The 15,395-nt window shown below is 32.7% G+C and overlaps 2 protein-coding genes and 3 long non-coding RNA genes across 8 annotated transcripts; 4 read left to right on the plus strand and 1 right to left on the minus strand.

The window, feature by feature from the left end:
• Positions 1 to 337: 337 nt before the first annotated feature.
• On the plus strand, positions 338 to 1,540 carry LOC124439921. Its single transcript, XR_006946498.1, has 2 exons — positions 338 to 438; positions 717 to 1,540. It is a non-coding gene; the product is annotated as an uncharacterized LOC124439921 (long non-coding RNA).
• A 949-nt stretch (positions 1,541 to 2,489) lies between these two features.
• On the plus strand, positions 2,490 to 4,671 carry LOC124439908. Of its 2 annotated transcripts, none has more exons than XM_046990200.1 (4): positions 2,490 to 2,578; positions 2,745 to 2,812; positions 3,326 to 3,730; positions 4,407 to 4,671. In XM_046990200.1, the coding sequence occupies exons 1-4, from the start codon at positions 2,505 to 2,507 to the stop codon at positions 4,454 to 4,456; spliced, it is 597 nt and encodes a 198-aa protein (XP_046846156.1). In that variant the 5' UTR covers positions 2,490 to 2,504; the 3' UTR covers positions 4,457 to 4,671. The 2 variants fall into 2 exon arrangements, with proteins under 2 accessions (XP_046846156.1, XP_046846164.1); XM_046990208.1 differs by having other exon boundaries at positions 2,496 to 2,599.
• Positions 4,672 to 6,577: 1,906 nt separating this feature from the next.
• LOC124441784 lies at positions 6,578 to 8,437 on the plus strand. The gene is made up of 4 exons (XM_046992253.1): positions 6,578 to 6,703; positions 6,847 to 6,911; positions 7,185 to 7,586; positions 8,285 to 8,437. The coding sequence occupies exons 2-4, from the start codon at positions 6,848 to 6,850 to the stop codon at positions 8,332 to 8,334; spliced, it is 516 nt and encodes a 171-aa protein (XP_046848209.1). The 5' UTR covers positions 6,578 to 6,703; position 6,847; the 3' UTR covers positions 8,335 to 8,437.
• Positions 8,438 to 9,285: 848 nt separating this feature from the next.
• Positions 9,286 to 13,597, plus strand: LOC124440284. 3 transcript variants are annotated; one of them, XR_006946646.1, is made up of 8 exons: positions 9,287 to 9,382; positions 9,525 to 9,586; positions 11,257 to 11,333; positions 11,749 to 11,918; positions 12,045 to 12,069; positions 12,212 to 12,276; positions 12,741 to 13,143; positions 13,445 to 13,597. It is a non-coding gene; the product is annotated as an uncharacterized LOC124440284 (long non-coding RNA). The 3 variants fall into 3 exon arrangements; XR_006946641.1 differs by having other exon boundaries at positions 9,286 to 9,382; positions 11,749 to 12,069; XR_006946642.1 differs by lacking the exons at positions 9,525 to 9,586; positions 11,257 to 11,333; positions 11,749 to 11,918; positions 12,045 to 12,069 and having other exon boundaries at positions 9,304 to 9,382.
• Positions 10,310 to 10,901, minus strand: LOC124440296. The gene is made up of 2 exons (XR_006946648.1): positions 10,569 to 10,901; positions 10,310 to 10,492 (listed from the first exon to the last, which is right to left on the minus strand). It is a non-coding gene; the product is annotated as an uncharacterized LOC124440296 (long non-coding RNA).
• Positions 13,598 to 15,395: the final 1,798 nt, after the last annotated feature.

A 15,395-nucleotide genomic window follows, 5' to 3' on the forward strand; every position in this document is an offset into this window, starting at 1 on the left:
GTGCTTACTTTATTGTAATCACTCAAGATAACGCCCGGCTCATCGAAAAAATTGAAGCTATACGTGGCCATTTGACTTATATGACTCCTGGCAATGCTTACGTCTTCTGAATTTTAATAACAAACACGGTCACATTTTATTATAATGGTAAAGACAATTGTTCAAATATATATTTAAATTTGCCAAGAATTAAATTCATGACTGAAAGTCAACTTGGTTATCCATTCGTTTATAATACTATGTACATTGCACAACGTCTATTTAAGTTTTGTTTTATTTTGCTAAAGAAAAAGGAGTGGCGAGTGGACTTTGTTCCATTTATTGCAATCAATCAACATAACGCCCTACCACTCATGGGAAGAATTTCCCAGCTACATAGATCCACTTGACTCGTGTGACTCCTGGCAATATTTGCGTCTTTCAAATTTTAAACGTAAAGTAAGTGCGTTCCCATTGTACTTTAATAGTAAAGACGATTGTTAAAATGACGTACATTAAGTAAGGGTTAGAGCATGATTATATTTGCTCTATGGCATTTAGAATCACGAGAGTTAGATAAAAATTCACAAGGGCGTAGCTCGAACTAGTTTTAATAAAATGTGACAGACTCTTAATCCCTCAGAACACAAATGATCATGTTCTAAACGTCTTGAAGCGTGGCGAAAGCAACTTTCACTTATGTGTCGTACTTAACCTGTTTCAAAAATAATATTAAGTCAGTCTGTTCGAGGAGGTTGGGGACAATGGTTATGGCACACAAACAATTGGATTAAACACGTTAAGAAAATATTTACGCACAATGTGCAAGGCTGGGAACATCGATACCAAAAGAAAAAGATTCTCAAATCATTCTGAAAAAGTGGCGTGAACAAGAAGATACAAAGTGGGCGTTTTGATGAAAATACAATCGTGTCATCGAGCAATAATTGAAGCAATTTGCTTAGATCTACCAAAAAGCTAAGTTCTGCTAATGTTCAAGTGAAGAAAGAAATATGTCCTACAGCACCACTTATACAGAAGAGACAAAGACTTTGCTGGTTTTTTGAACACATGGGAAACACGTATGTTGTTTCATTTCAAGCTACATGCACACATGTGTGTTAGCTTTGAATTTTTGGTGTGATGTTTACTTTTTTTGATTTTGTTCGTAAGTGTTATATTGTTTTTAAAATTGTGTGCAACATGAAATATTTACATCATAACAAGATTTTAGAAATGCTTTCAATTTTATCTCCTTGTTATAGTTATTCATGTGTGCACAATAGAGTTACTACAATCATTAATGTTCTTTAACCTCATCTGTATTCTCTTTTTAGAAAATACTAATAAGGAAATGAACAATAACACAATATCTAAATGAGATTCTCTCTATATGCAAAATACTAATTAGTTTGGAGAATACTAATAAGCTATTGTATTCCATTGTTTTTGCTTTAATCCCACATTTTTCATTTTTCCCGAGCTTCAAAGCCCACGCCACCTGATCAATTTTAGACACTATAAGATATTCATCAAAGAATTAAAATATCAAAATACTGAACGCTGATTAGCCGAGTGGCTTTGGCTGTGTTCTAGTGACTGATTTGATTTACTTGTCATCACGAGTGATAAATGTGCACGAGCATTATGCTCAGCTCAATTATGTTTCAATATTCTTGAGTTTCGATTCCGCCATGTGGAAGCTCAGATACAAAACAATACAAATAATTTCTATGATGCCTATACTGGCTTGGCAAACGTTATTGTTTTTTAAGTCGCAAAAAGTTGATTGAAACCCGAGAATAGTGCTAACTTTGAATGCCCCTTCGAAACGACAGCATGCATATCTTGTGGTACATAATGCAATGCATAACGCCGGAGCCGGGAGGGCTGTGGGGGCTAAAGCCCCCACTTTTTGCAATGGTAAAACAAAAAAATATTTAGACAGAGCTGAAGTTTTTGTTTAGAAGTGTTTTTTAAGACACTGTAATAGAATAAAAGACTTAGCCCCCGCACTGTAATGAGTTAGACCGTTGGTCACACTAACAAATGAGATTTTTACTAAAATTTTAAACTGAAGTGAGGAACTAAACTACCTAAATACTTACAATAAATGATAAAAACAATTTTCTATGTAATATGCATAAATAACACTATTTTATAGAAGTTAAATATACTTATCAGTATTATAAAACTAAAATAAGCATCCTTCATTTGAAGTATATATTGATAAGCTGTTGTAGCAAGAAGTACGAAGTAATGTGATACCGTAGAATTACTATTTTGCGCACCAAATTAACTCGCTTTAATTATTTCGGCTCCGGACATGCAAACTTGCTCTAAAACCTCTAGCCAAACCACTGGTGTTATAAAAGAGATTTGAATTTTATGATGATCGTTCAAAGAATTGGATGACCAGTTGAGCAGTTTTCCCTAGAAAATTATCAAATGATTTTCTCTTGAAAAGTTGCTGACGAAAGAACTTCTTGGATTGCATACTACATAGCATCATCTTTCAAAAGAAAATGACCTGTCTGGACTGGACGCTCTATTTTTATTTGTTTACTGACTTTCACAAGTTCACTGCGACGAAGATCAGGTAGAGATTGTTCCATGACAAGTAAGCATTGTTAAATAATGTATTTTGATATTATCAACATAATTCTGTCTTGAATCTCTGGATAAATATAAGTAGCATAAATGTGTATAACTAAACTACTAACAGGATCTTTTTAATTGTTTGTTGCTTGTCAAATTATGTTTAGAATGGTTTTCAAAAGTCTTCTTCTCCTAGTTCTGGCAGCGTATTGTCAGGAGGCGGCAGGTGTACGAGGTAAATATCTCTAGTCTCTAGAAAAACTATCAGATAAAACAAACACAAGTGATATTTGTCTAAAGCAAATATTTGTACTGATTTCTTTTCAACATTTCAATGTATAGCAGTATAGGTGGTCTTCAATCACTCCCGTAAGAGTAAAAGAACAATTGATTTTCGCCATGTTGGATGACATTTGCATTGTGAATTAGGAAATTCTTTTGTCAAAAATTTTCCAACATGAAGACCATGACGTAATTTGCACATCAAGAATTCAAAAACAATAAATTGAATAAGAACATATTTCACGAATACAATTTAAACTCCCCTTCAACATTAATGCAAAAAGGTGGGTCTTCGCTTGCTTTTGGTTGATCATGGTTCTCAAGAACCAACTCATGTGTAAAATAATATTACTCATACGCATCATACGACTACCATATGGTTGTGTAACGAGAGAGCCCCATAGTAGTCAAAGCTGGAGTATTTTGTTACTGAGATTTCGTCACATCCGTTCTCTCCGTTTTTTAGTTGAAGTCGATGTTTGTTTGAAGATTTATACGGCTCGATATGGCAACGTATCTCACTACGGTGTTTATGGTAATCTTGATTTCCTGGAGTTCTCAAAGAACAAGCCAGCTGCTGTATTCAAAGTTCTTCCAAAAAGTATGCTTCAAGAGATCTCGACCAAGAAATGTGTACATAGGATAAGCAACGGGAATAAGCAGTTGGTACTTACATATGATTGTTCTGAGGCGACCATGTTTCCAGTTGATATGTGGAAATACAATTCTGTCAAGAAGTGGCTACAAGATTTAACAAGCTCTGGTGAGGTATGCTTGAGTCCGTGGACCAATTCTAGAGCGCCTTATGACATTCAAACTTTGACAGGACTTTCTCCATGCGCTCTATGGAACCAAATGAATATGATTGGAGGTACGAACACTGTAAAAACTGATTGGTTAAAATAACAATAAAAATTGGTTACCTCAGATGCATTTAACAACTTTAACCAATATATTTATGGTTACTTTAACTAATCTTTTGGTTATTTTAACCAATCAGTTTTTACAGTGAAAAGTTTAGAGTAAATAGATGAAAACAAGTACCCGACGTTTGTATTATACCTAGGGCAATTAAATGATGTAGATGATGTAATTTGGGGAATAGGTTATTGGCTATAAACAATGAAATTTGGAAATGCATAACTCAAAACGTCTTATTTCGGCAAATCTAATTTTTAGAGAATGATTTGCAAATCACTAAAAGCGTTTTTGTTAATGTATTTTAGAAAACGAAATAATTATTAACTTATCCAAAGTGACCAAGATATAATCGACTTTTTTACTGTATAAAAGTTAAATTACAATCATTCCATTGCAACACGAAGGTTCTATTTATTTGCAAAAATCAATAAATGCTGTTGATCCATTTAATCTGAAAAGTCTTGTTTTGTTTATGCCATTCGTCTCTCGATTTGTCTATTTACTCATCTAAAATAAACATACAACTACACTGGCTATTTATTTAAATTTCACGTAGACTTAAGTATCTAACATAACAAATTCTGACTAATCTTTGTTTTTCTCACTCTTTTTCGTCTCTAATTTAGTTCCTTGCCCGGCTGCCTCGTCAGACGAACTCGAAAAGCAGAAGTATTAAATAAAGAAATTTGAAAGCAAAAACGCGGATAATTCAAATACTAAACAGAAAACATGTATGTTCACCAATTCTGTGATATAAATATAAATTGGATTAGGGCTTATATTTATATGTTTTCATTTTAATGTGTTCTCTTAAGCTCAGGTGAATATAGCTAATGCAGCGAATCAATTAGCTAATTTTGGTAAATTATGAAGAAAAATTAATCTAACCAACGAACTGGTCCTTTTCCCTAAACAAAGTACGGTTTATAAATTCCTGACTGATATTTTGATCGTCGGAAATCAAAGTCATCGATTGTACTGTATAGGTTATATATGCTGGATGAATTAGTTAAGCATGATATCAAGAAATCTTCAGACCACAGATTAATTATACAAAAACCAATTTAATAATTGTTTTACTTCTACCAGCTAAATGCTGAAGCTTTTAGATTATTTTATACGGCTACGGAAGCATAAGTTTTTTGTGCTTCGCGACATGTAAACTGATAGTTTCAGCGATTTGCCTTCGTCTTTTCCACCTAAATACTCCGGGAAGATTTCGCCACAAATTTTCTGTGTTTTTAGTCATCCCATTAAAAATTACGTCACGTACAGTTCATTTTCGATGTTTTGTTGGTGGCAAGACCCTGAGTATGATCTATAGGCTCTTAGCCAATTACAATCGAGATTGCGCGATCATTGTATAATAAATAATACTCACATGACAAAATCAATCGTATGTTTACAAAATATACGGATGTTACCTATATCAATTTGCAAAATATCCGATTGACATATTTTGAAATATAAAGATGCAACATTCCCGATAAATCGTAACTCCTGACGACAATGATGATGTGATGAAAAGTGAAAATATTTTCTTTTAATGAAGATAAACACTCACTGTCTGTTTCATATAACATTACATTGATCTTCATCGAATTAATGTTTTTCGGATATGACCATTGTTCTTTTTACGATTATTTATACATATTTGCTTTGTGATCTAAACCATGCAACCTTAGTCCTAAACACGGATCAAAGCAACGTGACCTACACGCATGACCCGTACTCTAAAATGATTAATTAAAGGATCGTATTTGCAAATTGTTTTTATTAATAGCATTGATCATATTTCTATATAAATATATGGTGAAATTCACACCAGGCTCCACTCTCTGGGATCACCAAAAATGGCAAGATTCATATCAATACATTCTAATGTGACAAAAGACACAATCATAGTCTACAAATTCATTTTTATCATAAAATACCGACATTGTTTTATCAACTCTTAAAGTTGTAGGCACCAGTAGTATTCATAACTATAATTAACACTTCATGGAGTATTGTTCGTCTTTGCCTCAAATCAAGAACGGCAGAAGATTGATCACATTTTTTCTTTCTTAATTGAAATCTATTGTAATTATAGATTATACATTATAAATGTATGACATTGGCCCCCCAAATTATCCATCTTCTCGCGCCTTTACCTAAAATGGAGCAAAGGTATATTCAAGTATCATTATAGCAAGTCAGTGATGTCACCGATGATTATTAAAAAGAGTTAGCGAGTCATTGGACGATGGTAAAATATCTTGACTCGATGATAAATCAATGTCCCTCAAGACGGTTTTCATTTTGTTTCTTCCCTGCGCAGACTATTTTTGGATGTTTGTACATTCCTGTCACACAATCGAAATTAAACATGTTTATTACTTTTGTTGCTCATAACAAATATGCCTAGTGTACGCTGACAATATATATCATTGTAACTCTTGTCCGCCTTCAGTTCAAAAAACTACCATACACATCATGTGCTAATCACACTACTGTTAATTTTTCAGATCACTTTATCAAATATTTTGTTTTGTAAATACTTATTAGTTTTGTATAACGATAATACGCATCTTTCAATTACAGTATACTGATACTCTTTACTGGCAAAAAATACGAAATCATGCATGATTTCGTATTACTTGGAATACTTGGAAAACCAGTTAATTGTAGCTGAGGATCTTGCTTTGAAAATTATTTTGTCATTTTTTCTTGGAAAAAATTCTTGGAAACGTCTTGAGTTGCATATTACATAGAATCATTATTCAAGGAAAAGGTTGGTGACCTTCATGTCCGGAAGAGTTAATATGATATGACCAAACTGATGGCATAAATTAAACACCATACCCTTTTTATTTTCATTTGTTTTCTCTCTCGCTTGAGATAATATCAACGAAGCAGAAGTGGAGATTGTGCGATAAACAAAGTAAGCGTTTTTCAATAACGTATTTTGGCATATCAATATAATTTCTGTCTTCAATCTCAGGAGTGTGTGTATATTTTATAACACGTAACATGGTAACAGAATCTATTTAATTGATTGTTTCTTGTTTGTCAAATTATATTTAGAATGGTATTGAAAAGTCTTCTTCTCCTAGTTTTGGCAGCGTATTGTCAGGCTGCAAGTTCACGAGGTATATCGCTTTGGTTTTTAGAAATTGATCTGCAATGTTTAACTATTCGATATATTCAATGCAATGTAATACCCGTCTTAAGCAAATATTTTTTGCTGCTGTCGTTATAGTAAATTGAATCATAACATATCCCCAAATGCAATTTGACATTATCCACCTTAACTTACGCAAAATAGTTTAAATGGATAAAATTATTGTTAAACTTATTACTAATCTAGTTCATGGATAACTACAGGTTTCTCCTTATCCTTTCTTTCTATTTCGTATGTACAGTTGAAAATAGTCTTTGTCTCAAGATTTATTCTGCTCGATACGGTTACGTATCTCGCTATGGTCCTTATAATGATCTCGATTTGTTGGAGTTTTCAAAGACCAAACCAGCAGCTGTATTCAAAGTCATTCCAACACGCATCCTTCAAGAGATCAAGAGCCAAAAATGTGTACACAGGATAACCAACACAAATATGCAGTTGGTACTTAAACATGATTGTTCAAATGGGCTTTTGAATCCAGTTGATAAGTGGATGTACAATGACTTCAAGCTGCAAGATTACACAGCCCCAGGTGCACCATGCTGGAGCCCATGGAATTATCAAGGTCGAGATCCTCCTGCAGTCAAATTTGTGCCAGGTCTTTCTACATGTGCTGAATATAACAAAATAAATTTGGTCATAGGTATGTAAAGCTCAACAAACTCTTTAGATTATATTGATGAAAACCATAAATTGACACTAAGAATGTTATAGATGGCAAATAGCTAATTTATTTTTTGGGAACCTGCAAAAATAATGCCGTTTAATCACTATGTAATAAAATTAAAAAATGCATGCAACTAACAACTCCTCATTTCTAAAATTTCGACGTTCGGAGATAAATTTGAAAATAGTTTTGTTAACAAAACAGTGACTAAGTCATACTGACGCATTGGTAAGCGTTTTTATAATGAAAATTACGACCAATCATCCCCCGTTCTCGAGCACAGATTCATTTGCAAACATCAGTTGAACGATGCTAATGATCGTTTAATCTGAATGATCTTATATATTGTTTATGTTATTCGTGTATTTTACTTATCTAAAGTAAACTCGCGGCAAAACTAGTATGTTATTCCATCTTTTATGTGTCAATGCATATTCATAAGAGTTTCATTACAGTTTACAACTAATAGTTTGCTCTAAACATAAATAATGGGAAAAAACTTATATATGATAAAGAAACAGACAGTCCACATTATTTAAAATGAACCAATTTTGTATCGGTGGAGTTTTCCTATCATAATAAAATGCACTCGTGAACTCAATCTAAAACGTTTCGTCTGGCTATTATTTTAACTTTCACAAAATAACCTTCGTTTTTGTCATTATCTTCTCTAGTTTCCTGTCCAGATGCCTCCTCAGACGAATTCCATAGTCAGAAGTACTAAGAAAAGAAAATTGAATGGAAAGACGTGTGTAATTGAAATAGTAAAATGAAAACATGTATGTTTACCAATTCTATATGACTAATAAAAGTTGAATTTCTGCGCACTTTCATTTTCATTTTAATGTGTTCTCTGATAGTTGATATAATGTGATCAATTAAATTTGGTTAATTATGAACACAAAAGGATCTAATTTCATCCAACGAAGTCACTTTCCCGAAAAGTTACGGCTTACCAGCTCCTGGCTGATATTTTGATGCCTAGCCTCCGTTATCACGTAGAAGCTCAGTTACTAACATACTTTTATCTTACTTTTACAAGATTCGCGATTATTCTCTGTATCAACCTGCAAAATATTCGATGTGGGGTTAATAAACAAATAGCTCGACTTATAGTTTGAAATTTTAATGAGCATTTGCTATAAATCAAAACTCCTCATAACAAGAAGGACATGTAATGAACAATGAAAATATTTTCTTTTACTGAATATAAACACACATCATGTCTGACTGTACATAGACCATATATATCATTGCGAATCTTGTACGCCTTTAGTTTATAAAAGTACCATACACATGATGTGAAAATCCCACTACTGTTAATTTGGCAAATCACTTCATTAAAGATATCGTTTTCTAAATACTTATTTGTTTAATACAACGATAATACGCATCTTCCAATCATTGTATATTGATACTCTTTACTGGCAAAAAAATGCGAAATCACGTGATGTTACTCGATTTCGTCTTTTGCTTGCACATCGAAATACTCGGAATACCGGTTACTTGCAACTGAGGATTTTTCTTTGAAAATTATTATGTCAATTGCTCTTGCCGAAAAATGCTGACGAAAAATTAACTTCTTGCGTTGCATTTTACGTAGAATCATTATATTGAAGGAAAAGGTCGGTGACCTCATGTCTGGGAAGAGATAATATATGACCAAACTGATGGTATAAAATAAATACCACACTATTTCTATTTTCGTTTGTTTTCTCTCTCGCTTGAGATCACATCAACGAATCAGAGGTGGAGATTGTGCGATAAAAAAAGTAAGCGTTTTTTAATAACGTATTTCGGCATGTCAACATAATTTCTTTTATAAATCTCAGGAGTGTGTGTGTATTTTATAACATTTAAAACGGTAACAGAATATGTTTAGTTAATTGTTTTTGTTTGTCAAATTATATTTAGAATGGTATTGAAAAGTCTTCTCCTAGTTTTGGTAGCGAATTGTCAGGCTGCAAGTTCACGAGGTATATCGCTTTGGTCTTTCGAAATTGATCTGCAATGTTTAATTTTTCGAAATATTTAATGAAATGTAATACCAGTATTGCAAATATTTGTGCTGCTACACCCGGGCTCATGTAATAAAAGTATGAAAAAAGAGCACTGACTTGCTTTTTATTAAATTTTCTGAAATTTTCATTTAAAGCCCTTGTATAGTTGAACCGCAAATGATCTAATGTAAACTCCCATTAGACGTTTAACTAATTCTAGAGGCTTTCGGGGTGGAAAAGACTGTAAATTATATGATGAGTTTAAAAGCGAAAAGTAATTATATTATTTCTATCAACTTATAGTGTGAACAAATGAAAAATAAACTAAAAATAAATAGTTGAACTCAATCAGTAACCATTATTATAGATGTCTCATGCTCCAAGGGGTGAGGTGCTCATTATTTTGGACTTCGGCCAGTAAGGGCGAATTTTAATGTTTGCCATGATAAATCCCAAAAGATTGGTTTTAGTTAACAGTTTGCTTTTAAAGTTTAACTGTACACCATCTACGTAAGTAGATTGTAGTCAGCTTTAGACATGTAGCGAAGAGAGACAGACGTTTCCAGTATTTCTCGTATTTTGATATTCGCTATACTGTTATAAACTGTATGTGTTTGCGCAACAAATATTTGTAATAGAGCTGTGCAATAGATGCAGAATATTTTAAAAGAAATTTTTAACGTGCGCACATTCATGAAATCATGGTTGTTAAGAAATATATTTTATTAATGAAATGCTTATATTTACTGTTATATAATCATTGTATTACGAGTATTTATTTTTAATTTTTCGTGTCGTATAAGCGACTTAGATTGTGCCATTTATTAAATCGGAAGAAAAGACCAACGTGAAACTTCCTGAATCCTCTTTGATGTATTCTTTCTGAAAATAACATTTACAGGCTCTTAGCCAATCACAATCGAGATAGCGCGATCAATGTATAATAAATAATACTCACATGACAAAATCAATGTAGGATGTTACCCTTTTGCAAAATATCCGATTGACATATTTTAAAATATAAAAATGCAACATTCACGATAAATCTTAACTCCTGACGACAACGATGATGTGATGAAAAGTGAAAATATTTTCTTTTAATGAAGATAAACACTCACTGTCTGTTTCATAAAACATTACATTGATCTTCATCGAATTAATGTTTTTCGGATATGACCATTATTCTTTTTACAATTATTTATACATATTTGCTTTGTGATCTAAACCATGCAACCTTAGTCCTAAACACGGATCAAAGCAACGTGACCTACACGCATGACCCGTACTCTAAAATGATTAATTAAAGTGTCGTATTTGCAAATTGTTTTTATCAATAACATTGATCATATTTCTATATAAATATATGGTGAAATTCACACCAGGCTCCACTCTCTGGGATCACCAAAAATGGCAAGATTCATATCAATACATTCTAATGTGACAAAAGACACAATCATAGTCCACAAATTCATTTTTATCATAAAATACCGACATTGTTTTAATAACTCTTAAAATTGTAGGCACCAGTAGTATTCATAACTATAATTAACACTTCATGGAGTATTGTTCGTCTTTGCCTCAAATCAAGAACGGCAGAAGATTGATCACATCTTTTATTTCTAAATTGAAATCTATTGTAATTATAGATTATACATTATAAATGTATGACTTTGGCCCCCCAAATGATCCATCTTCTCGCGCTTTTACCTAAAATGGAGCAAAGGTATGTTCAAGTATCATTATAGCAAGTCAGTGATGTCACCGATGATTATTAAAAAGAGTTAGCGAGTCATTGGACGATGGTAAAATATCTTGACTCGATGATAAATCAATGTCCCTCAAGACGGTTTTCATTTTGTTTCTTTCCTACGCAGACTATTTTTGGATGTTTGTACATTCCTGTCACACAATCGAAATATAAACATGTTTATCACTTTTGTTGCTCATAACAAATATGCCTAGTGTACGCTGACAATTTATATCATTGTAACTCTTGTCCGCCTTCAGTTCAAAAAAGTACCATACACATCATGTGCTAATCACACTACTGTTAATTTTTCAGATCACTTTATCAAATATTTTGTTTTGTAAATACTTATTAGTTTTGTATAACGATAATACGCATCTTTCAATTATAGTATACTGATACCCTTTCATGCATGATTTCGTATTACTTGGAATACTTGGAAAACCAGTTACTTGTAGCTGAGGATCTTGCTTTGAAAATTATTTTGTCATTTTTTCTTGGAAAAAATTCTTGGAAACGTTTTGCGTTGCATATCACATAGAATCATTATTAAAGGAAAAGGTTGGTGACCTTCATGTCCGGAAAGAGTTAATATGATATGACCAAACTGATGGTATAAAATAAACACCATACCCTTTTTATTTTCATTTGTTTTCTCTCTCGCTTGAGATCACATCAACGAAGCAGAAGTGGAGATTGTGCGATAAAAAAAGTAAGCGTTTTTTAATAACGTATTTCGGCATGTCAACATAATTTCTTTTATAAATCTCAGGAGTGTGTGTGTATTTTATAACACTTAACACGGTAACAGAATATGTTTAGTTAATTGTTTTTGTTTGTCAAATTATATTTAGAATGGTATTGAAAAGTCTTCTTCTCCTAGTTTTGGCAGCGTATTGTCAGGCTGCAAGTTCACGAGGTATATCACTTTGGTCTTAAGAAATTGATCTGCAATGTTTAACTATTCGATATATTCAATGAAATGTAATACCTGTTTTAAGCAAATATTTTTTACTGCTTTCGTTACAGCAAATTGAATGATAACATATCCCCAAAATGCAATTTGACATTATCCATCTTAACTTACGCAAAATAGTTTAAATGGATAAAATTATTGTTAAACTTATTACTAATCTAGTTCATGGATAGCTACAGGTTTTTCCACATCCTTTCTTTCTATTTCGTATGTACAGTTGAAAATAGTCTTTGTCTCAAGCAAATATTTGGGCGGCCTTCTTTGCAACAAATTGAGTAATAAAATATTTCAATAATGCGATTTGACATGATCCAATTAAATAAACTTACAAAAAATAGATCTTTGCCAATCTAGTTCACGGTCAACAACAGGGTTTTGCTGACATCCTTTCTTTCCATTTCTTATAGTTGAAAAAAACGTTTGTTTCAAGATTTATTCTGCTCGATATGGCTACGTAGCGCATTATGGTATTTATGACGATCTTGATTTGCTGGAGTTTTCCTTTTACAAACCCGCTGCTGTATTCAAATTTCTTCCAAATTTTGCTTCAAGAGATGTCGACCAAGAAATGTGTACATAGGTTAAGCAACGGAAATAGGCAGTTGGTACTTAGATATAATTGTTCTGAGGCGAGCGTGTTTCCAGTTGATATCTGGAAATACAATTCTTTCAAGAAGTGGCTAATAGATGTCACATGCCCTGGTTTTGTATGCTGGAGCCCATGGGCTAATTCTATACCACCTTATGACATCAAGATATTGGCAGGTCTTTCTCCATGCGATGTATGGAATCAAGTGAATTTGGTCTTAGGTATGGAAAGTCTAACAAACTTTTCGTATGAAATGCATAAAAACCATCAATTGACATTTGCATTTGTATCTATTTTGGAAAATTATATTATGCGATGCATTTTGAAATGCATAACTTAAAACTCTTCACTTTAGAAAATTCAAAGTTGAAAATAATATAAGCAATTATTGGTTGCTTTCATAATATTTTAAGCATTTTTAATATTCGAAAGACACCATATATCATAGGTTGAAAGTAATTATGTAATGATTCTATGTAATCATTGTGTTTCTCATTATTTAATTCTTATCTATAATTTCAGTTTCCTGCACTGCCGGCTCGCCAGACGAACTTAAAAACCAGAAGTATTACATGAAGAAATATAAAAGCATGAACGCTAAATGAAGTAGTAAGCAGACAAGATATATGTAAAACAATTCTAGGATTTTAATAAAAAGTGGATTTTTCTATCTAATTCAATGTATTAAATTACAAGTATAAAGGAATATATATATAATAGCTATTTACATAATATTAAATTACATGATGGGATGAAAACGTGATAGTAAATATGGGATAAGATGGTATGACTACTTTTCCCACGTCATACCATCTTATCCCATATTTACTATCACGTTTTCATCCCACCATGTAATTCAATGTAATGTAATTAGTTGGATTAGATAAATTATAAACAAAAAATACATATAGTTTCATCCAATCAAGTCTCTTGACGGAAGCAAATTACGGTTTATCAGTTCCATGCTCATTTATGTTATAACTAAAGTTATTTTATGTTTCCACTTACAGCTTGCGTGACTACTTTCGTTCACAAACAGGGACGTAGAAAAGACAAAAAAAGGGAGGGTGTACATCCAAGAAATTATGAGCGCCAACTTAGGGATAACATTATGTTTTCTGCACGCTATAAAGATTAGATACAAACGAAAATTCATGTATAACTATAAACATTGTAAAACGAGATTTTTGGAGCAAGTGAAAAGTGAGTGATGCATTTTATGATATCTTAGTTAGCCTAACTTGGTTGCAACATTATCTGATGAGATAGAAGACAACCCGCTTCTATTTTTGAAAACGACAGTGATGATTTACTTTATTAATTTACCGATTGTTAGATTGTCATTGTTAGATGTTATGTTTACAGCTAAGATGCATGTATAAAACGTTATCAGTATATATAAAGTATAAGTTGGCACTACCCCTCTTCTTAATGAGAAGATCATAGACCAGCTCCTTTTCCTCATGCAAGCTTCCCACACTCATATGCGCGAATAATTTTAGTATGCATAAATAATTAGTTGGGTTCTACCTGGACTAGTTAACACAGCATTTTATTGACTAAGAGACTGTTTGCATGATCCCGGCTAGCCAGGATTCCGTGTGGCGTGAAATGATTTCAAAGCATTGAAAGGAAGCAAAACTTCAAGCGTAAAATTCAGTACAATTGTTTGTTAAGGGCCACAAGTCATTCCTGTTTTAATTCTCAAATTAGGCCAAATGGGTTGTTTTAATTTTAAATGTTTTGTGTAGTTATTAAATCAGAACATTGTGAAATTTTCGAGAAGATTTATCTGATGATGAGTATTGAATTGTTTCCATTTGCCAAAATCATTTATCGCTTAGCCATGGGCCCCGCTACCCGGGCTCATGTAATAGAAATATGGAAAAGAGCACTGACTTGCTTTTATTAAATTTTCTGAAATTTTCATTCAAAGCCCTTGTATAGTTGAACCGCAAATGATCTAATGTAAACTCTCATTAAACGTTTAACTAATTCTAGAGGCTTTCGGGGTGGAGAAGACTGTAAATTATACCATGAGTTTAAAAGCGAAAAGTAATTATGTTATTTCTATCAACTTATAGTGTAAACAAATGAAAAATAAACTAAAAATAAATAGTTTAACTCAATCAGTAATTATTATTATAATATATCGATGATGGTATTGTAGGGGTAGGCGTCGTATTAGAGAGAGAGAGAGAGAGAGAGAGGGGCGTTTATTAGAGATAGATGTATAAGAAGGTCCAGCAGATGAGGTCATTATTAGAGAAAAATGTCTCATGCTCTAAGGGGTGAGGTTCTCATTATTTTGGACTTCGGCCAGGAAGGGCGAATTTTAATGTTTGGCATGATAAATCCCAAAAGATTGGTTTTAGTTAACATTTTGCTTTTAAAGTTTAACTGTACACCATTTACGTAAGTAGATTGTAGTCAGCTTTAGACATGTAGCGGAGAGAGACAGACGTTTCCAGTA

Source organism: Xenia sp. Carnegie-2017, unplaced genomic scaffold (assembly GCF_021976095.1).
Source record: "Xenia sp. Carnegie-2017 unplaced genomic scaffold, XeniaSp_v1 HiC_scaffold_1, whole genome shotgun sequence".
Taxonomy (NCBI): Eukaryota; Metazoa; Cnidaria; class Anthozoa; order Malacalcyonacea; family Xeniidae; genus Xenia; species Xenia sp. Carnegie-2017.